The sequence below is a fragment of the Petromyzon marinus genome, chromosome 33 (assembly GCF_048934315.1).
Source record: "Petromyzon marinus isolate PM22_M1 ecotype Great Lakes invasive population chromosome 33, UKy_Petmar_22M1.pri1.0, whole genome shotgun sequence".
NCBI classification, from domain to species: domain Eukaryota; kingdom Metazoa; phylum Chordata; class Hyperoartia; order Petromyzontiformes; family Petromyzontidae; genus Petromyzon; species Petromyzon marinus.
The window spans coordinates 5,167,529-5,190,628 of NC_133699.1; the positions used below are offsets into that span (position 1 = coordinate 5,167,529).

Genomic DNA, 23,100 nt, shown 5'->3' on the forward strand with positions numbered 1-23,100 from the left:
TCCGCGTTATAACGGGGCCCATTTCACGTTATAATGGGGCGCGTTCCACGTTGTAATGGTGCACGTTATAATGGGGCCCGTTTTGCGTTATAACGGTGCGCGTTACACCTCATGTGAAGTGTTCCCAAATGGAAGACCCGCGTGATCGCGAAAACGCGTTGTAGTGTGAAGACCACGCGTTAAGGGAGGGCTTGTCGTGTAATCCTTAACAGCGAGTGTGCGAACAGAAGTACGAGTTGAGAGATGATAATGTAAAACCCTTTGTCAATCCACTGCTGGATAAAGGCCTCCCTACGCAATGGTTCACGAGGATCATCAGATCGTTTGACCACATTTCAGCACGCTGGTTCAGTGTCATTTGGTAAAACTATAAACTTTTATTTTACCAGGTAAGGCCCACTGAGCTATGTAGCTCTTTTTAGAAACGGCCTGGCTGCTAGTGATAGCTCAACGAAGTGGCTTATCATGTAGAAATGCATAGCAGCCAAATACCCTAAACGCATATTTCTAAACGTGGAGGGAAAATCCGTAGGACCCGGAGAAAAATCCACGTGACCACGGGAAGAGAGACACGTCAACTCCGAAGAAACCGCAGTCGTCAGGTTCGGGATCGAGCCCACGACCTCCTGTATACCAGGCGAGGTAGTTAACATCTCCTAGCCACCGTGGCGCCGTAGTGGTCGGGAAAGCCCAGGATCGGTTGAGAAATCACTCGCCACTGATGCTAGCCGTGGCCAGGAGTCGAATTCGAGTTCACGGTGCTGTGTTGCTAACCACTGCACCACCTCACACAGTTGTTTATATGTCAATAGCCTCAGGTGCGCATGGCTTCAGTCACGATGAACAATCGTCAGCAGTTGCAATGTCACCATCCCACGTGATGTCATGACACTGGCGGATATATAAAAAAAACGATGCACCTGTAAGAGTATTTTTTTAATTGAACAGTTTATTACAACAAATTATATAAATAACGCAATGATTTAAAATAATTACTCATAGCAAATGCATAGATTGACCGGTATATGTTTTCTTATTTTTTTTTGGAATCTTAACTTACAATAGCAACATCTACAATTAAAACTGACATTCTTCCAAACGTCACCCCATCGAAAGCGTCACATTGCAACAATTCCACACGTTTGAACTACAGGGCCGCAGGGTACGTTTTTGGGGAAACGTGGCGGTGGCGACGACGCTTTGGATGCCTGCAACACACATTTCAACTGTTTGCCTGCGACCAAAGCGTTGCACATCAACCGCGCACCACGTAGTACCCCGCTGGGTCGCACGCGCGCGCGCTTCCACAAAATCGCCCGACCGCTGATTCGTCGCGAGCTGTTTTACCAACGCGGTAGTTGCAAGCGACGAGTCGCCGACAAACGAGTCGCTGCAACGAGTCGCCCGGGGAACAAGAGCTGGGTGCGATTTTCCCGGTCGCGAACTGTTGCCGGTGTCGAGGCTGCCGATTTGAAACTCGAGTCGCTGTCGGGAGCGCCGTCAGGGCTCAGGGTGAAGTTACGTTTCAGTCTCACGAGTCGAAATTGCCGTTTCGCTACCGGAAGGAATCCATTCGGAAATCTCACCGAGCTATGTGAACACCACCACCACCCCACACACCGTGTGTCCGATAACGGCCACGCAAGAGATGTTTACAGAACTTCTTCTGAAATACCCTTTCAAGTGGCATCTTTTAAACCTGTAAGCAACATGGGGCGGAGCTTTCTCGCACACACTTTGCCAGGACATTGGTGTTTGTCGCGTGACGGGCAAAAACAAGATTTTAAAATTAAGTGAAACCGCACAAATGTAACGTGATATTTTTTCGCAGTCATTTGGAGACTGGGCCGAGACCATCTCGCTACACGTGAGGACCACGTTTGAACGAAAAGCGGTCTAAGTCTAGATACTTAATTCAGTATATCAGTGGTGGCAGCTCCACTCTCTGACCTCTGACCCAGAGTTCTATTCGGTTTGAGTTTAATTTTCTACATAGTCGCAAGAGCGTGTGACCCAGCTTCATGCAGAACTCCTATCTGTGGTGATGTGGGGGACAAACATAGCAAATCTAATGTCGTTATCCGCTTGGTTATCTGGGAAGTTACTCCACCTATCTGTCGGGCAAAATTTGCGAATAATCTCAAAATAATGGCGACTACTTTGCCGATTGGCTATCTGCGGAAACATTCGAGCGTAAGAATCATGGTGGAATTTCCCGATGAAGACCCGCGGATCATAGGAGTCGTAGGTAGTAGGGTCCAACGGATAAGGGAGGTTTTCTTCAACGAGAGATTTGTGGCCATAACAAAAATTAAAGTGGCCCACATTTTCAACGATCGCCCGCGGACCACGGCGAAGGTTAGGGACCGCACGAGAACGCCAAAAAACTTTGCTCGTAATGATTTCTTTTGTACGATCGATAAAAGTGGTTAAAAAAATAACCAATTCATTCGGAAAGGTTGTGTCACAAATCGCTTTTATTGAGCAAATAAAGAAATTGGTGCCGCCCAAGTGTCGTCGCCCTTGGGGCGGTCATGACAAAGTGAAACGTCCGGTCTCGGCCCGTGAACCGTGGATGGTTCTTGGTTGTTGCTGTTGTTGTTTTGCGAAAGGAAAGTTAAGTTGGAGGCACAGCCAGGAATTGTAAGGTGTTCACATTGGTGTCTGGGAACTATTGCTCTTTCAGGTTTGTAACGTTATACACGTGAAAGAGAAAATGCCGCAGAATTGGAAAACAAGAGTCGAAAATGGATGCTTCAAGTCATCGATGGACATCGATTCTGCAGCTCCCGATGCACCCAATTGAAAAGGCGACGTTTGTCGATCGCGACGCACGTAATGGGGGTCACGTGACTCTCCCCGCCGTGCCTCGCACGGTCGCTCGTAGCCGCCAGGTTCACCCGGACGTTGAGACGATGATCGATTCTCGAATCGAATCGCGACCCCCGACTGACGACAGATCATTGTATTGTCTTGACGAGTTGATCGTTACGGTCAACCAGTTGAGCCAACCATGAGATTATTACGAGAACACTGGTTGGAGAATCTTGATGGCTTTTTCACTGTAAACTATATTCCCGGATACCGAATCCGAGTCGACTGATTTTAAAGTCAACGTGAAACCTCCAATTAATATTGTGCACGCATTTGGGATACATTTGACAAGTGATTGTTCAAGATGCACCCCCCTCCCCTATACTGGAAATCTGTGAAAAAGCACTTCATAGCTCAAGGGATTCCTCCAGTATAAATAAATGATTCTGACTCCTGGCTGTGCCCCCGAATAACAAGACAGCCTTTAAAGCAACAGCCCCCCCTCCCCCAACCGAATTTCGAAGCAGTGTAGATCCAGGGTTTAATGTTTTTGCGTCCGAGCTAGCGACGCAAAACACATGTTTGCACTCCGGCACACCACATCCAGTACACACCATCCTGCGATGGCCCGTGGACACTGGTCGCGCGCCAACCTACTCAAGTCTCCATGGTCGACTCGGGGATAAATACTCCGTGAGAAATCAAGTCCCGTGTGGAACCCACTCCGATGGGACGACCACCAAGGGCAGTTGATAAGCCATGGGGGGGGGGGGGGGGGGGCTGAATGCAGACAATGCTTTTTCGGCTTTCTCGTCAATCCGGCAACGCTGCGCTTGTAGTACGAGGACTCGAGCGTTTTCCCGTAACTTCCCTCCTCCGAACGCGCGCGAACCAGCGTCGTAACCCCCTCTCGTCTTTACTCGGAAGCGAAGAAAGATCCATCGCAAACCGAACTCGCGACGCTGCTACGGCGCTGTAACAGGTTCTGCGTTATAGCCTCCAGGGATTGCGACAAGAACGTTGAACAGACTGGGGACTTGGGGAGGGGAACTCGATGACGGGAGTTCGGGCAAAAGACGAGGGGGGAGGAAAAACAACAAGAAAAAATCGAACGTGTTCTTAATTTCAAACACAACAGTGCGCGGCGCGATCCTGTTTTCAGAGACATCGAACTGATCGTTTTCAATAAATTACCAATAAGTTACACGGGCACAGACAAAACGTGGGGGGGGGGGGTCGGGGGGGGGCCACAGCGCTCGACGAGACGCCACAAACACGAGGGAGGGAGGTTTGAGCGATACTCAGAGTTTAATTTCAGCCAGGTCCATCTGGGTCGGTGTGCCCTAAACAGTTTTTTCCCCAAGCAAACCCGGCACACCGCATCCAGTATACCTTTTTATTCAGATTCCCTCGCTGTGGGGTTCGCGGCTACTAGTAGTCACGTGCCATCTCCTGGAATACAGTGATCCGGGGAATATATTCGGTGAGAACTTAAGCCCCTAAGCGATGTAACGATTCGCCTGCCGAATTGTTACATTTGACAAAGGGGGGGGGGGGGGGAGGGGGGCGGGGAAGCAATCCACTTTCTTAACGCAGCTCTTTCAAATTGTCCTTCCCAGATTTAATGCCCCCCCCCCTCTCCCCCCACGTAGCACAAAGTGACCGAACATGTGCACGGCTGACGAGTGTTGCGGCCTCGGCTTTCTCTTGCAAACACTGAACGACAGAACGTCGGGCGGTGGCGACGTCGTCACATGGAAGGTGCGAGCTATGCGAACAAGGCCATCGCGTCTCCGTGAACTCGGCGGCGTTCCCTGGAGATGAGCGCAACGCAATTTGGATTCATCTCCGTGATGCTGCACAGGAAGAGTGGGGCTGTTGTATTTTCTGACTAGAGGCAGTCCTCAGTAATAGGCAGAGGAGAATAGGAAGACTTTTTTTTTGTTTAGCCTGGACTTGAACAGCGGCAGGGGGGAGTCGATAGCACGGATGGCTGGGGGGGGGGGGAAGGAGTTCCAGCCGCAGGGTGCAGCAGATGAGAAGAGGTGACCTCTCGCTGAGCAAAGGGGAATCGACACAAAATTATTTTTCTGGAGAGAAGAGTGCATGGAGTAGAGTGAAATAAAAGGGGAGAGGTAGGAGAGTGTGTGGAGGGGAGTAGAGATGAGGGGGGGGGAGGTAGGAGAGTGCGTGGAGGGGAGTGGAGTGAGATGAGAGGGGAGAGGTATGAGAGTGCGTGGAGGGGAGTAGAGTGAGATGAGAGGGGATAATAGGCAGGGGTGAGTCCATGGAGGATCTTAAAGGGAGTGAGTGTGATTTTGAAAGTAATCCGTGATTGGATTGGGAGCTAGGGGCAGGATCAGATCACTGGGACGATGCATTACATTGCAATGCAAATTGCCTGTGCAGATGCACAATGTATTCAGCGTGCGCTGAGGCAAGTTTGCCATCGGAGGGCTTCATCCGCAGAGTTCACGACTTCACGACGACTCTGCCTTCGTGTGGGCCGCACCACAGACACATAAATACAATATCTCTCTTAAAATAAAGCATGCATTCCAAATATAAAAGTCATCTTTAGAATATTTTTTTAGAAAAAGTATAGAATTCCTGTGCAAATTTTGTATAAAATGTACAATTAATTTCACACCAGCAATCATACCCACGAGCCTGCAATCGACTTTCAATTCTTACACGCCTCGCTCTTTCACGTGGACTAAATTATACACATTTAAAATAATAATCATCATAAGATCGACACGTTCGCCCCGAGAATAAAAAAAAAACCCACCAGAGTTCATTACTCTTCTTGGGCTCACATGTACGTAATGTCTTAATGCTAACACACACCACAAGGTTTTGCTTATTGATAAAGATGTTAAAGGGGCGGGGGGAAATCATCTTCAGAAAACATTGAATCAGAGACACTGCAAAAAGGTTATGGCAAACGTACGACTCAGTGCTGCTAACTGCACGTCACAAACAACAAGTTTCAAAAAACTACAGAACGACACGATAGTTCGATAAAAATGGAAGTACTGTTTTCCGTGCATTTAAGCAAAAGTTGTCATTTTCTATTTTCCCACCCCCCCGCGTGGGGGGAGGGAGACGGACTCACGTTTGAACGTCCGAAGTTTACAAAAAGTAGACTTTTTTTTTTGGGATAAAACATCTGTTTTGCTCGACAGTCTTGTCCTGTTTCGAGAAGCCAGTCTATTGCAGTTCATCTTGCTGTTAGGCACATCGGAAAATACGGATAACGCAACGTCCTGTGGAAATACCTGCAATGGAAAACCGTTATTTATTTCAGAATTATCTTTGCTTGATGTCGAAGTTTGTGCTTGATTTCAATAAATACTATAAATATAAAAAGAAAAATCCATTTCCAACATTCATGACCGAGTTGGCCAAGGCACAAAATCGGCCTTAATTTAAAAAAACGGGAGGAGTGAGGCAGTTCAGTTTAGTGTCATGTAAAGCGTGCATTCGCACGGCGCAGTCAAAACACAAAATAACGTTTAATAAAACTTCAGGGGTGGTGCCGGGGCTTTCCGTCGTTATCATGACCCCACCAGAACCTCCATGATTTGATCGAGTTCGCTGAAGTCCGAGCTTCTGAGCGGCTGCGCGCCACCGCTGCCACCAACGCTGCCACCAACGGCGCTGCCGCCGCAGGGCGACAAGTTCCTGAGCAGGTCTTCCGACAGCGAGCCCGGCGGCACCTTCCCGGGCGCCACCAGGAGGGACACGGAGAGGCCCGGCGGCCACGGGTCGGCCGCGTCCGAGTCGTCGTACATCGACGTGTCGATGTCCGCAAAGTGATCGTCGAGCTCCACCTCCAGGTCGGCGAGCAGGCGCGCCGTGGGGCCCACCGCGATCTCCAGCCCGCTGAACACCGAGTCCAGCTCGTGCCAGTCGCACCCGGCCGTCGCCGGCCAGCCCCGCGGGACGCCGCCGTTGCCGCCTACGCAGACGCCCGCCGCCGCCGCCGCCGCCGTCAGCCCCACGCCGACGGGACCTCCTCCGCCGCTCATCCCGTCGCCGTCGCCGAACACGAGGTCCTTCAGCGCCGACGTGAGCGCGCACGAGATGCTCTCGAGGCCGCCCTGCAGCAGCCGCTGCTCGACGGCGCCGAGCTTGGCGAGCCGCTCGGAGTCCGGGCCGCCCTCCGACCCGCCGTAGTCGTAGCAGACGGCGCAGCCCGGGGCGGGCGCCGGCTCGCGGTCGACGTCCCCGGGGCACGCGAACGCCGCGGCCACGGCCGCCGCCGCGGCCGCGGCCGCCGCGGCGGCAGCGGCGCGTTCCTCCTCGCCGCACATCTCGGTCTGGATGCGCCGCACGGTGTTGGCGACGAGGACGGAGCGGCGCAGGCTGGGGTCGCGGAGGGCCTGCCCGGCGTGCATCTTGCGGAGCGACGCGTCGAGCACGCGCTGCCGGCGCTGCGCGTAGCCCGGGCCGCCGCGGCGGCTGCCGTCGACGACGCCGCCGGCGCCGCCGCCGCCGGCGCCGCCGCCCGGGCACAGCCGCTCGGTGGCGGCGTCGCCGTCTTCGCCTCCGGCAACGCCCGGGAAGCCGTCCTCGTCGGCGCTCAGCTTCCGCTTCACTCCTTTACCCATGGTGTCTTGCTGCAGGCCGCCGCAGCTGCAACGGAAACAGATTCGTGTTGGTTGGCCATTGTTTGCGTGTACGTGCGTGCGTGTGTTTTTATCGTATACCGTTCAGGCCTTCATAGATGCTTGCTAAGAGCACTTTCCCCAACAGCCTGTGTAGGCTATCTTTGTCTTTTGTTTCATTGAGATTGGCATATCAGCGTCGTTTCGCGGGACGGAGGATATATTCAAATACGTCATAGAGCATCGCATCCTCCGTGTTAGATAACCGACCAGAGACTCCTCCAGGTTACGTTTATTAGGGTGCAGACTTGGGGAGTTGGACTTTCGCGCACGGCGGAAATATTTTATCGCACGACGGACAAACCGATTATGTTTTTGGAATGCTCCGAGCTGGAATTTAACCCAATTAAGTGCACAACCACATTTCACGGTTATATTTTATAGGTGTGCGTGTGTGCAGCCATCGGTGATTTGGTCGAGGCGATCAACTCGCCGCGCTTGAGAGAACCCGGTTTTAATAACCAAGGCCACCGAACACAAATTCGAACCCCCGGGGTTTTCAGCCGTGCTGGCTCCGAGTCCCACTCCGTCCTCCTGAGCAAACCCAGCAACCCCCACCCCTCGCACATCGTGGCTTTTTGACGATTGAAATAAAAGCGACTCGCGTGTGCGCCAGCCGCGCCAGCCACGCCAGCCACGCCGCCGCTTGGCACGCGGTGCCGTGCACACCACGTGGCATCACGAGGGCGAGCCACCTCGTAAACGCCCCGTAATGCATCTTAATAAACCCGCCTCGTACGCACGAAACAAAATTCAATAAATCAAGCCCGGCTCCCTCCCCACCCACCCACCCCCGTAAACACGCCTGGTGTCGGTGGCTTATTGCACGCGTCCACCTCTCCCATCGATAGCGGGGAGGAGGAGGAGGAGGGAGAGAAAAGAAAAAAAATATTGAAATAAATCGCTAAAGCTGTTTATGCAACGTGTCGAGCAGGCGGGGCCGAAAGGCACTGGCGAGTGCAGGGCGGAGGAGGAGGAGAAGAGCGTGTTGCATCGCAGCCAACTGGCCCGTCCTGAGGCCCGCCCCGCTGAGGCTTTGTCAAACGACAACCCTCGCTGTGTCTCAAGCTACGGTGCGAGCGCGGCCAAACCCAGGGGGGGACCGGCGCACACAGATTAATGGCGATCCCTCTTCGAAAAAGACGCGGCGGCGGCGGCGGACAGAGAGAGAGAGCGCCTCCGGTTAGCACGGTTGGCTACGTACGGTGCGAAAGAAGTTCAACATACATACAACATACAGAAGCGGACAGAGAGAGCACTGCAAGGAGATACCCGGTGAAGGAAACTGGGCGTGCCCGAACGGCCCACAAGGTCGAGGCACGAGGAGACGAGGCATTCGTGCGCCCACTTCCCCAGCGATTCTATGAATCGTCACGATCCAAGGTCGCAATCCCATTTTTTTCCTTTTGTGTTTTTCGTATCGAGTTTTGTGTTCGCTCTACGAGCCTCAACGAAACGTCGGCAGATGCGCTCATTTCTGCGGACGTATTTGCACGAATGGTGACCACCCCCCCCACCCCCCCGTGATCGATTGATGTTCGCGCGCGCCGCACGCCATCGTTAACACGGCCCGCCGAATAGCGCGTTGGGGGTTTAACTTGAACGTATACAGCGCGGGCAGCAGCAGCCGCCGTCACATGCAATTCCATTCATTCCTCCCGACTGAGCGAACGTCTGTCATTGCCGCCACCTCGCCCGACGCGCGCCGTCTCGTACGTGCCGCAGCCTCCGCGGAGTCGGCGACATCGCGTTGGCTGCGCCGGCGTCGAGAGCCGCGCTCATAACAGGCCGACGTTCTGGGCAATGTTTATTATTTTTTTTGCAGAGCACATTGCTGGCATGACAATGTTGTTGTTTGTTGTTTGCGTAGCTTTCCGATCGCGACGCAGGCGCCCGGGCGTATCGCCCCACTTCAGAGGAGATTCGTGGGTTCGGTTCGTGGACGAGCTCCCGGCGCGCGGAGCGAAACGTCGGACGTCGTGCCGAACCATGCACGGCACGTTCCGAAAAAACGCAGCCGTTAAAGCTAAGCAAGTCGCCCGCTGTACTGCGAGATCTCCAACAACTCGTCGGTGTATGCTGGCCAATCCAGCCCTGGATATGACACACACACCGATCTTAACATTTCCCTTCTTCAGGGCACGAGCATAGGACGTACGGCGCGGTGCCGAGATGTTGCATGGCTCGCCTGGTATGCAGGAGGTCATGGGTTCAATCCCAACCCTGACGCCTGTGTGGGTGTCTCTCTCACCGTGGTAGCGTGTTTTTTTTTCCGGGTCCTCAAGTTTTTCCCTCCACATTTAGAAATGTGCGTTCAGAGTATTTGGCTGCTGCTATAAATTTCCACGTGATAAGCCACTTCGTTGACCTATCATTTTGTGGCCAGGTCGCTTCTGAAAAATGGGCTATATAGTTAAGTGGGCCAACCTGGTAAAATAGTTTAGTTTTTTTTAGTATGTACGTTGAACTTCTTTAGCACCTACATACCGTGCTAATTAATCAGAGGTGCGGGATGAGAGAGAAAAAGCAGGAGGGACGCAAGTATCGGGATCGCGACTTATCATCGAAGGCGGTGCTTTGCAACACGGTGGAGCGTTGCGATCACTGCGGAGCGAGGAGCTAGGGCCGATGGGCAGCGCGGGGGGTGAGGGGGGGAGGGTTCGCCCGCGCTCCAGAAAACGATGGGCCCCGTGATCGATGGCCGTGCCGCGGGGGTTGCTGCAGCGATCGTGGCGGACGGCGTTATTACCAGCGAGCGTGCGGTTGACGCTACTGTATCGGGTTTATGGGTTGGCCGAGTTTTTCATTTGGACGTTAACCCCCTAATGTGTAATACGCCCCCCCTCCAACCCACCGCTCCCCCCCCCAACCACCCAGCTCCTTGCCTCCCTCCCGATCCCAAGATTCAGTGCGCACCGCAAGGCGCGGTTGTTTTAACGCTTTCCCGTTAAAACAATTTCTCACAAAAAACGAGACGGACGTTAGCGATCCACGAACCGCGCACCTTGCGCTCCCCATCGCAGCAGCAGCAGCAAGAGCAGCAAGAGCAGCAGCAAGAGCAGCAGGAGCAGCAGCAGGACCGAAAAAAAACCCAGCCCCTGGCGCGCGGCGAAATGCGCAACGGGCGATGCACCTCCTCCTCCTCCTCCTCCCCGTGACGGATGCGCGCGCGCAGAACGGAGTTGCAGCCCACGTTGAGTAGTGGGCTATCGACTCACGGGGATGGGGGTAGGTGGGGGGGGGGCAAGCCGGGCAGATTGGCCCAAGTCATATTTCAGGAATTCATTACTCAGGACGACGGGTTTCACACCGTTTGCGATATTACACGCGTGAGCCGTGCCCGTTAGCGAAGAGCCTCTCTCTCAGCAGGTACTCCCCCCCCCACTCCTCCCTTCTGTGCAAAATAACAACAAATACCCCGGCATTGCCTCTCCAGAGAAATGAATGAAGTGCGTTAATTAAATACGGTAGGGAAAATGCTTGTGCGTCTTTTAAAATATATACATTTCTGTGACGCGACAGAAATGCAAGAGGCAGTGGTGGAATAATCTGCTCCATGCTCAACAACCGATGATGCGGGGCGGTGGCGCAATACAACCAAATCAACAAAAAATGAAATCAGTAAAAGAGTGAAATCAGCAAAATGTTTAAAAAGATAGATGTTTGTCAAACGAAACACAAATTGTGACGAGCTATTTGTTTTTTTTGGCCAAGTTAAAAGATAACAAAACATAAATTGCATTCATCGGCCAATATCAATCCACTGCTGGATGAAGGCCTCCCCAAGCCTCTTTGTGTGGGTGTGTGGGTGTGCAAGTTACATCGCCGTCTCTAGGGGTCCGACGATGCAACCATCCACTCGGCACGCATATCAGCACGAGCTGATACCATCATCATCACTCCCCCTCTGAGGTTCAAAACAAATTTCACAAAAACACGACGCAGACTGCAGCTTGCACAAAAACAGCACAGCTTTCAGTCGCCACTGGATGATGGGACCCACACGCAATAAATAACTCATTGCACACACAAAGATACCCCGTGTAGACTGAACAGGCTGTTTGTGGGCATGTGCTGTTAATAAGCCCCTAACAATGGCTGGATTCAACACCAAAAAGGGGTGTTGCATCCAGCACCACTCCGGGCCGCCTTTGTCTCCCCCCCCAGTACCATCGCACCAAGTACTAATTTAAGGCTGCTCGGACAAAGACACACAGACTGCACAAAGACAAAGACCGCCCGTTATAGCCTTAACAGACTGTTGGCTCAAGTGCTGTTCGCAAACGCCTATGAATGTCGTCACGACACACAAGGGTCACCAAGCACCACGCCCGGCCGCCTTTGTCTCCCCAGTGGTGTTGGCCGTAAGCGGGAATCGAACTCGAGTCGCCGGGTTCGTAGCGCAGCGCGCTGGCCACTGCGCTGCCGCTCCCCACAGATAAATATCCCCTGTATAGCCTTAACAGGCTCTAGGGGCAAGTGCTGTTAGCGAGCACATACACACACACATAGGCACTGCTGCACCAACCCAACCCCCACTGGTCATCGATTGCCTTTAAAGCAGGGCTTGCGTTTTAAAATAAATATCGGGCGCTAATTTCTCAATCCCACTGGCGCATTTTGTGATGAATCAGTGCCGTATACACGATTACGTAAAGCGTTGTTTTAATTGAGGATGATGAAGGGATGATGATCGATGGGCCGTCATCCAGCAGTGGATTGCTCATGGCTGTTGATGGGTGTTTGCGGCGCGGGTTAGCACTGCGGTCGTGGTGCTTTTTTGACGCCTCCCCGCACCCAGCGGCCACCCTCTCACGGTCCCACGATGGAGCCGATCCACCGAGCCGATTTCATCACTCCATCTCCGTGGTGCGCGTCCTTTGGCCGCCACTCACGCCCGTCGTTAGTGTCGACCGCCATCCACTCCGATAGCGGCGTGCCCTACCCAACACCACACAAGTCAACGGGATGTCCCCAAAAGCCTGCCAATGTCCTCTAATCCACGTGATTCCTCTTTCTCCTGCGTACGCCTCTCTCCGGACGCTTCCGTGTGTGCACTTTTCATCTTCTGTTTCCACCAAAACACCGTTACTGGCTGTTCACGTGCAAAGAGGCGTTGTTGACGAAGACTGGCAATGGAATGGCAGCCGAAAGGATGGAGAGATAACATCCCTTAGAGCAGCACTACCGTTGAGATGCTGACCCAGTCGCAAAGTGACAGTACAATGAATTCACAAATACATCTGTGCGGAGCTCTGATGGTTAACGCGTTTGTGTCTGTGTGTGATGCGTTTTCGCTGGGTACTCCAGTCAAAAAAAACATTCAAATAATTTGGCCAAACATCTCTCCTGGGAAAGTCTTGCGATTCTGTGGCTTTGCTGCATTAAGGAGCGATGTAAATGCATGTGCAGGGCCGGTATGGGCTGTGGCTCAGTAGCTGTGCTCTTCATCCAGCAGTGGATAGACCCTGGCTCATGATGCGGTGACATCACCACGAGTAAAGCTTCACCGGGTCACAGGATCATTTCAGGAGGGACACCGGCCGAGGAGATGGAGTGATGAGACCAGCTCGTGCGAATTGTCCCTAGGTGGGTTATTACACCACAGGTACATGACAACGCCAGCGTTGAGGTGACGTTCATCCAGCAGTGGATTGATCACGGCTGATGTTTCGTGTTTGGAGTGCAGGTTAGCAGTGGTTAAGTGCTGGGCGCTTTTTAATCCGAAATTTTGCCCCTTGATCAATCGATCCTCATGGCGGTACCCCGGGGTTCCAAATAATACAAAACGGCCGAGGCAACTAAATATTTAATTTCTGGGACACTTTTTTTTTTCCCCCAGTGGTTGTACTTCACCCGGCGACTGGGGTGACCGATCAATCCGAAATCGTTGGTGCTACTCCGCGACGGAGTAGAAACGCAGCGAGGGCGATTGCGCCGAAATCCTGAGCGCTAGCGGCACGCACCGTAGCGGTGGTGCATCGTGAGCACAGCTCGTCGAGATGAGTCGATGGCCGAACATCAACAGAGACTAAAGATGACTGCATCACGGACATTGTGCGAGAGCCGCGGTGTACCACGATACCCCGGGGTACTGCCAGAAGGTTTAAATACCGCGTTACCACTTCGCACAGCAACGCGGGGCAGTTGCTCGCAGACGAGGTGAGGAAGAGATGAGCGCAGACGTGGTGAACGCAGACGAGGTGAGGAAGAGGTGAGCTCTGACGAGGTGAGGAAGAGGTGAGCGCCGACGAGGTGAGGAAGTGGTGAGCGCCGACGAGGTGAGGAAGAGGTGAGCACCGACGAGGTGAGGAAGAGGCGAGCGCAGACGAGGTGAGGAAGTGGCGAACGAAGACGAGGTGAGGAAGTGGCGAACGCAGACGAGGTGAGGAAGTGGAGAGCGCCGACGAGGTGAGGAAGTGGTGAGCGCAGACGAGGTGAGGAAGTGGAGAGCGCCGACGAGGTGAGGAAGTGGTGAGCGCAGACGAGGTGAGGAAGAGGTGAGCGCAGACGAGGTGAGGAAGAGGTGAGCGCCGACGAGGTGAGGAAGAGGCGAGCACAGACGAGGTGAGGAAGTGGTGAGCGCCGACGAGGTGAGGAAGAGGCGAGCACAGACGAGGTGAGGAAGTGGTGAGCGCCGACGAGGTGAGGAAAAGGCGAGCACAGACGAGGTGAGGAAGTGGTGAGCGCTGACGAGGTGAGGAAGAGGCCAGCGCAGACGAGGTGAGGAAGTGGTGAGCGCTGACGAGGTGAAGAGGCGAGCGCTGACGAGGTGAGGAAGTGGTGAGCGCTGACGAGGTGAGGACGTGGTGAGCGCTGACGAGGTGACGAAGTGGCGAGCGCAGACGACGTGAGGAAGAGGTGAACGCTGAAGAGGTGAGGACGTTGGTGAGCGTAGACGAGGTGAGGAAGTGGTGAGCGCAGACGAGGTGAGGAAGTGGTGAGCGCAGACGAGGTGAGGAAGTGGTGAGCGCAGACGAGGTGAGGAAGAGGTGAGCGCAGACGAGGTGAGGAAGTGGTGAGCGCTGACGAGGTGAGGAAGAGGTGAGCGCTGACGAGGTGAGGAAGTGGTGAGCGCTGACGAGGTGAGGAAGAGGTGAGCGCAGACGAGGTGAGGAAGTGGTGAGCGCTGACGAGGTGAGGAAGTGGTGAGCGCTGACGAGGTGAGGAAGTGGTGAGCGCTGACGAGGTGGGGAAGAGGTGAGCGCTTCCGTCGCTCGCGGCTTCTCACCGCCGCGAGCGACGAACAACAACCACCACCACCCCCACCCCCGTACTGCTCACGTGTTCCGTGGGCCATACTTCACCCCCTGGGTCTCCCTCGGCACTGCCAGGCGAGGCTATTTTCTCTCCCCAAGCGAGGACAGGCCGTACCCACCGCGACAGCCTCCACGTGCCCCACCACGCACAAACAAACAGGGCGGGGGTGGGGGTGGGGTGGGTGGGAAGGGGAGAGATGGTGAGGGGTGGTGAGGTGAGGGGTGGGGTGGTGAGTTGGGGGTGAGGGGTGGTGAGTTGGGGGTGAGGGGTGGGGTGGTGAGTAGAGGGTGAGGGGTGGGGTGGAGCGTGAAGGCGTGTAAAGGAGCGAGTTGTAGGGTGGATGCAGGCAGTGAGGGTGTTGGTAGTGAGATAATGGTGTGGGTGGTGAGTAAAGGGAGGGTGGGGGGCGCTGCGGGAGAGGAAGGAGGCGGTGAGAAGAGGGTGAGATGGTGAGTAGAGAAAGTGGTGAGTAGAGGAAGGAGGCGGTGAGATAAGAGAGAGGTTGTGTAGTCGAGGGAGGACGGCGTCTATAGTGACGGGCTGGTGAGTGGAGGGGTGGTGAGTTGAGCGGTGGTGAGGGTGGCGTTGCCTCCACGTGCTGTGCGAGTGAACATTCAGCGGGTGAGAAATATTCACCCGGAGATTCGGGCTGCTGCGATTCGACTTCAAGACTCGATTATTCTCTCCGCACTCACTCATCATTTGTAACACTTCTCGATGTTTGTTTTTCCTTGCTCGCGTCTCGTTTGCACCCTGCTTTTTTTTTAACTCGACGTGCAACATTCGCATATCATATACATACTTCGACAAACCCCCCACACACAAACACGTGCACACGCGATTCTATGCATCGCCGCGAATCTCAACTCTTAAGAATAGAATGAGTCCGAATCATCCAGGCGCGCTTACACAGCCCTAACGTTTAAATTGACGGCTAAGCTGATAATTATAGGTGCTCGCTAACAAACAAACAAAAAAAACCCCGACTAAAACGGGATATACGACATCTGCCCGTGTTTTAACGGAGAAGCGTCATCATTATATAACGCAACCGACTGCAGAGATTTGGCCTACATACTTTCCGTACAAAACTTGCATCGCAGTAAATTGCTAAGGAATTCGATCGAATACCCAAACCAATCGAGAGAAAGATATTCGATGAGCTAGTAAAATATATATAGAAGTACTTTCTCAAGTTTTGTAACTGGAAATTTCATAATCCACCTGGGCCAAGCTGGTATTCATGTGAATGCATGCGCAATTGTGGAATGTTAACATTGAATGTATATCTTGTCGAAAGATAAAACTCTAAACGGATGTCTTCTTCCTACAGCTTCTGACATAAAAAAATGGATTGAACAGAGCCTAACCCTGCTGATGAGGACATAAAAAGTAGAAACCAGTTAAAGCGTTTCGCCTGCTTAAACAGACGTCGTTATGAAACTATGGTCTAGAAGGTTCATGGGACTAGATTTGTTTTTTGAATGCAGTGACCGACTTTTTTCCTGCCCAGAGTTTCTTGCCATTTCTTACATAAAACGAAAATTTTTCGTGGCAAGCCATCTTGCCCCTACTATACCGTATTCCAGCTTGTTTGGCGAATTGAGAGACGTTTAGTCACCCATGAGTTCAGAGATGGGATTGAACATCTGGCTATATCACCCCAACTGGCTTGTTAAACAGGGCCAACGACTGTCTCACGACCATCAACACCACCACCACAATTATTATCACATAACCCAGCCATCACTTCACTATGACCAACAAAGCCACCGCCATCATCAGCTCATCATAACCACCACCACTACCAAAATCACCACCACAGCCACTACCACCACCACCACCACCGAAATCATCAACATCACTACCGTCACCACAAAATCACCAAGCCAACCATCATCAACTAACCAGCAACAACCACCATCAACTACCCCACCCCCATCCATTCCATGAAAGCGGCGTCACTCTGACTCGCCACGCTGTGCAAGACAAAATGCGGAATGGAGCAAACGGAGTAGAGACCAAATAACGCACGGCGTTTCATTTGCCCTGTGCGGTATTTTAAATCTTACGATGTTTATTGAATCAAAGGCGACAAACCGAGTCTGGTGTCGTGTTTAAAAGTGACTGCGTTTTTTTTTTTGGTGTCTCTCTTGTTTCTGTTTGTAAATTCCGTCACGAAGGTTAAACGTGAGAAAAATGCACAAAAGATGGGATCAAACAGATGCTTGGGTATCCTGAATAAAGGCAGCTAAACAATAAAATAAAACCGTCAAAATAAAAACACTTCACGAATACCATTCGACGGAAAAGGAGGGGGAGAAAAAAAAGAAGTGGAATGCAGCAAATGCGAGAGAAATAAATAAAATCTTGACTCCGGTCCACTTGGCGGTGGTTCCAGTTGCCGGATCTTGCGAGCCGCCACGTTACGTAAAGCGCCATCGCGGCTCCCACTGCGCGTCACGTACACAGCGAAACGTCGCGCCGCCTCTCTTATTTTATCGACTTATCTTGGCGACACTGCATCGGCAGCAGCGGTGCACAAAGCGCAATTAACAACAGCAGCGGCAAAACTCAACATTCGACAACAGCACTTATGCGTGGCCTTAACACGGAAACTAAGACGACGCTTGGGGGGGAAAAAATGGCCACATTCTTTCACCAGCGAATACTGTACACAAGTGGCCAACGAGAGTTGGAGACTTCACGATACACCATAGGGGTTCCGATTATTGCATTTTAAATATAACTAGATTAATAGTATTGTATTTTAATTCAGTTATGAACGACTGCCTACGAGCGAACGAGCCGTTTTCAATTACCGTATGTACCCGACTTAACGACGCACCGGAAAATAAGACGCACCTCCCCGAACGTCTTGGGGTATTTAAACAAATTGCGTGTGGGGCTTCTAATGGGGAGAATACGGTAACTGTGCCTGCCAGAAGATGATTCTGAACACGCTGCTGCTTCTTAAAGATGGGCAGAAGATGTCTTTTGGAAGAAAAAATTATGAACGAGATAACATTTCTTCTGCTAGATAATGCGTGCGTCTACTAGCTTGTTACTTTGCATTTCTTACATTAACCACGACGACGACTTGTCTCGGGGAGGATCGTGCGTAATAAAGATGAAAACATCTTGGAAATTATGTATTCTCAAACTTAGAAACACTTTTTATATAATTAATGGCTACGAATAATCGGCCACGTTCGACTGATTCCCGGCGACGGATAACATCAGTGGCGTGTGATATCAGAACCGCACTTCGAGCTCCCACCCCCCCCACACCCTTCTACTCACACTGACCAGCGTAGTGAAGTTAAGATCAAGAAAACTCAATGATCGACACGGCGTGGAGACATTCATCTAGCAGTGGATGGACATCAATCCCGCTCAACGATTCCATGCTCACAATTCGATTGAAGAAACGACTACTTAATTGTTTTAATCAACAGTTCAAGTCACACGCCGGTTAATGTGAAATGCAAAATAAGTGGACATAAATCGCAAATATTCCGACTATTGTTACACCATTCCATCGTTGTTGAGGAATGTATGCCAGTGTCGTCTCATCCATAGTGTTCAACCACCACATAGCAACACAACACTAACTCACCACCCACCTAGTGACTCACCCGCTCACCATATACTGCCGCTCACCTCACTTCTTTTTGACTTCTTACCTCTCTGCTCCACTTTGGAATTCCCCTCCTCCCATCGTCTCCATCCCCACGTTCTTAAGAGCCTTGTTAAATTTGAGAAACGCGTTCACTCTTATCTCCATGAATACAATTTGGACGCTGTTTATTGCTGGCCGCTTGGCGTTTTTTTGGAGGGGGGGGGGGGCTGGGTTCAGCTGCTATAGATTTCCACATGATAAGCCACTTAATTGGGCTATCGTTTGTGGACAGGTCGCTTCTGAAAAAGAGATGGATAGCCCAGTGGGCCTTACCTGGTACAATAAAAATGTTAAATGAAAGCCCCATAATTACTGTATAACTCAAGTTTACTTTAAGAATGTATTCAACAACGGATTTGATTTGCAAGTTGAAAGTAGTTTTTTGTGTGTGTAACCAGGTGAGAACTTACGTCTCTTTATTTGATTGACTCACACGGGTCACCAAATGATAAAAAAACACAAATAATGTTTATATATGGCAGACTACCTCAACAAGCATGCAATGATTCCAAATCCACGTGGATTAATCGATTCGATTCAATCCACGTTAAAAGTACAGTATATACAGTATGTGGGAATAGTATATAATCGATACTCCCATGCACGGATTCACCATATACGTTACGTAAAAGTTGGAATCTAATTAAATCAATTAATTGATCGGCAGTCCCACCCTCTTAATTTGAGCGCATGTCAAATTTATGTGGCCCACAATTTAACTTCGACTAAGTCAAATTGTTGACTTTTAGACAGCCGATACACACGTTAACGATTCCAACCATCGATGACCAGTGGAAATTCAATTTCTCGATTAATTGACCTTAAAGATAAAACTAAGATTGTTGGGAATGCTAGCGCCTCTAGTGGCTGTGGGGGTCACGTACATGAGTTTGTCCCATCCGACCCATCCTGTTTGTTAAGACCTTACGGATCGTTAGCCCACGATTTGACCACCTCCTGACATATACGCTCAACACATCCGTCAATAACTGCGACCTTAAAAGGAAAACATACAATAGGCAACATTTCGGGCAACAGCTCCTTCTTCATATGAGATCAAGAGAGGCCAGAGTGGGATTATAAGAGTTGGAAACTGCACTCTGTAAACCGTGGAGATTCACCTCTCTCGTCACATGAGGAAGTCACGATTCGATTTAACAGTAGACTTTTATTCCAAATGACGCCGTCTCACCTGCATTAAGTCTATTTTCTGTCTCGTTTGTCGAGTTTCGGTTCGCTCCCTTAATTGAAATGTAACATCGGCATAAAAACTTCGTAACTCGCCAAGTTACGATTTCTCACGAGCACAATTTTACGCGTGTAACGTGAGCATACGCATCTAATGTATTCGACTGATCAACCAATAATAATATAATTTCATGGCGAAATCGCCTCTCTGCGACACTCGAGGTGACTTCACGTCCAGCCCCTAATGAATCGATCCCATCCGTTAATCGATACTTTTAACATCGCGGATGCAGCGCCTCCAGTGGCTGAAGGGGCATCAAAGTGAAGCAATTTACGTGCGACCAACACAACGGTCATAGATGGCGATGCACGAGATCCCAAAACACGCATCTCGACTCACCACGTCGATATAGATCGATTAACCGATGGATTTATTTTTTTTGCTCCACCTACTCACGGGGACTGTTGTTGATACGCGGCGATTTCACGGTGGGCTTTACAGCAACAGCGGTGGATTCAACGCACGCCAATTCTAACTTGGATCCTTGCACCAATCTGTGCGGAGGTTTTCCGAGTGTCGTGTGTGCGTGTGTGCGTGAAGCCAAAGTCTCACGAACAATGTCATTCAAGGCCAAACATCCCCGACCAATGGACCAGGACCCTCCTGAGCACATGGGTGTGGAGACTCAGCGAGGCTACCCCGGGTTAATAAAGGGACAATTGCTTTTATGCGCATTACTTTTAAAAGCCTGTCCGGAAGAAAAAAAAATTACATTGTACAACACACTACCTACCTACCCACGTGCACCACCCTTCAAGGGGACTGTTAATGATTACTGTTCATGCAATGGATTATAACGCTAAGCAGAAGTCGATCTTTGAATGCAAGACATTTAATCTATCGTAATTGAAGAGGATCAGCAGCAGTATGTTGTTGTAGGCGTCCCTTTAAGAGAGGAGCAATTGGAGATAGTGGGAATACACAAGCACGTTTGTAACTTTTTTGTTTTTTAAACATCGGCCGTTAAAACACATACAACAATTTGATTTGAAGCTTTGTAGACTGCAGGAATTCATTACTCTTTGGTTCTTTCAGTAAAGTCACGTAGAAAGAAAATAAATTAAATAATAGAGTACGACGTTTCGATTGCAACACAAGCAACCGTCATCAGGTAGAACTAAATTTGAGAGACAAAACACAGACACGGAGACACACAGGCAGAGAGACAACACAGACACACACACAACATAGACACACAGCCCTACACAATTGCATAAAAATCAGCTGTGCTCTATGCATTGCACGATTAATGCACTGCAGTCCAGCTATAGTAGTGCTATACCATACATTCTCACCGCTTGCACTTGGATAACCGATTACACTCCAACGCGTTCATCAACGCCGCACTAAAGAGTTACGCAAACGTGTTGTCGTTTAACGATTAATCGATTTGAAGATCTCTTCTGTGGCTCACGCTCCTTGTGCAGAATCGTGCCCCAGAGAAATCGACTATAAACGGTGTTTACACGTTATTACTACTACACGCCAATGGATTTGCGAGCGCGCATTAGCTCGGCGAATGGGTCGAACAGAAACTGTGCAAACGCTGAAACAGCAATAAGAGACACGATATAAAACATTACAAACGAGACGGGGTGTGTGTGTGTGTGGGGGAGAGGAAAGACAAAAAAATACACGAGACACAAACACCCGATCCATTTCTAAATCCGACCACGACTCCCGGAATCGTGACAGTTCATTCAAAAGTCTTTCAACATTCGCGAAACAAAGCCCTCTTTTGTCAATCATTGCTGGGGTTCATTTGACCATACTTCACCACGCTGGTCAGTGCAAGTTCGAAAAAAGAGGGGGGGGATGGGGGTCAGGAGAGGCACAGAAGTACAGTACAACCAAGGTATCCTCAATTTAAACAATGCCCAGATACTCAAGTCTCATGAAACCCACCACGAACGCGTCCCCACTTTAAGCACAATCTCTGTCTTGATATTTTCTGTTGTTGTTGTTCAAAGTGGCCACTTTGCTGTGTGTGTGTGTGGGGGGGATTTAAATACCCACACTCCACTCACCTCGTGTGACGACCAAACTCCGGACTTTGTCTTCTTGGTTTTATATATTTTTTTAAACTAAAACCAAACCCCCCCCCCCCCAAGCACCACAAATCTCTTTCACCCTCCTCACCCGCTTAATAAAAAACTCAAAACAAGAATCAACTTTACATACGTGTACAAAAAAAATATTGTTTTCTTTGAGAGGTGGAAGGGGGATTTGGTTAAAAATTTACTTAAAAATACTCTCCCGACCACTTCGCCCTAAGCCCCACGACCACCACGACCACCACCACGGCCGAGTCGTCGTTGTCTGTGCGGGCTTCGTCCACGGCCACCCGGGGCACGCGAAGCCACGAAACTGCTGGGGGGTGGGTGGGGAACTTGTGAAGTCATTTCTTTGATTGGCAGCCCCAGTGCTGACGTCTCCCCCGTAGCCAGGGGCAACCGCGTTAATTATTCCTCTCCCGTCGCTGCCATTGGGCCGGGGCTGTTTCGTTGGCGAGGCTCCGCCCCCATTCCCTCCTCCCCCCCCTCCCATCACCACCACCACCATCATCGCCGACGACGACGACGCCGGCGCCGCCGCTCCCCGAGTCGGACACTCGGAGCGAGGAGAGCGCGGGGCGGGGGAGCGGTGCCGGGATGGAGGAAGGCGTGGGGGTGGTGCTGGTGGATGGGGGTGGTGATGGTGGTGGTGGATGAGGGTGGGAGACCCGTGCCGCCATACACGTGGTGGGGGGGAGGGAGCCGCACTGTATATCATGCTCATACTACCGCTTGCCGATGATGCTGCTGCTGCTGCTCGCTAACAACAACTGGCCTCACGTAGGCTGTTGAGTTTCATGGAAGCACTCCCCCCCCTCCCCCCTGCCACCACCGCCGCCGCCGCACGCTGGCAGAAAAGAACAAACATTAAAACAAAATGATCGTGCGCGTCACCGTGGCGATCACCGGTTCAGGGCTGCTATGGTCGCCGCCGCCGCCGCCGTTTGTGATATTCGCGTCGATTGTTGACTGCCGGTGTCAGCCACGGCTACTTTTCGTCGTGTACTGTTCGATTGATCCGCCATCGACAGTTTATTATTATTTTGTATTATTATTGTTATAAGGGTGCCTCGGTTGAATTGCCAATTCTCGAGCCCCCTCCTCCAGCGGCATGGTCCAAACGCGGTAACAACTCCACGACAACAAGACCCGTGATAACGCTCGTAGCGATACGGCGGTAGTAGTACTACAAGTATCATGCTGTGGTTGGGGGCCATACATTTAGTACGTGTGGGGGGGGGGGGGTCTACTGACAATTTTCAGTACGCAAAGGGAACGGGGAGGGGGGGGAGGAGAAGTCTCGATAATAAGTTGTCTACATTGGCCTTCAAATGAGTTGGATAGTCCGGCGTCGGACTATCTATTGGC

General features: G+C 51.4%; 1 protein-coding gene across 2 annotated transcripts; it reads right to left on the bottom strand.

Moving 5' to 3' along the window:
- Positions 1 to 1,028: 1,028 nt before the first annotated feature.
- On the bottom strand, positions 1,029 to 22,660 carry LOC116948343 (SERTA domain-containing protein 2-like). Of its 2 annotated transcripts, none has more exons than XM_032964924.2 (2): positions 21,706 to 22,660; positions 1,029 to 7,455 (listed from the first exon to the last, which is right to left on the bottom strand). In XM_032964924.2, exon 2 carries the CDS (start codon positions 7,428 to 7,430, stop codon positions 6,375 to 6,377), a length of 1,056 nt encoding a protein of 351 aa, XP_032820815.2. In that variant the 5' UTR covers positions 7,431 to 7,455; positions 21,706 to 22,660; the 3' UTR covers positions 1,029 to 6,374. The 2 variants fall into 2 exon arrangements, 1 of the variants encoding a protein (XP_032820815.2); XR_012945876.1 differs by lacking the exon at positions 1,029 to 7,455 and adding an exon at positions 16,774 to 17,200.
- Positions 22,661 to 23,100: the final 440 nt, after the last annotated feature.

Excerpts from the sequence above, each read along its gene's own strand:
- LOC116948343 (XM_032964924.2), bottom strand. The coding sequence starts at position 7,430 with ATGGGTAAAGGAGTGAAGCGGAAGCTGAGCGCCGACGAGGACGGCTTC.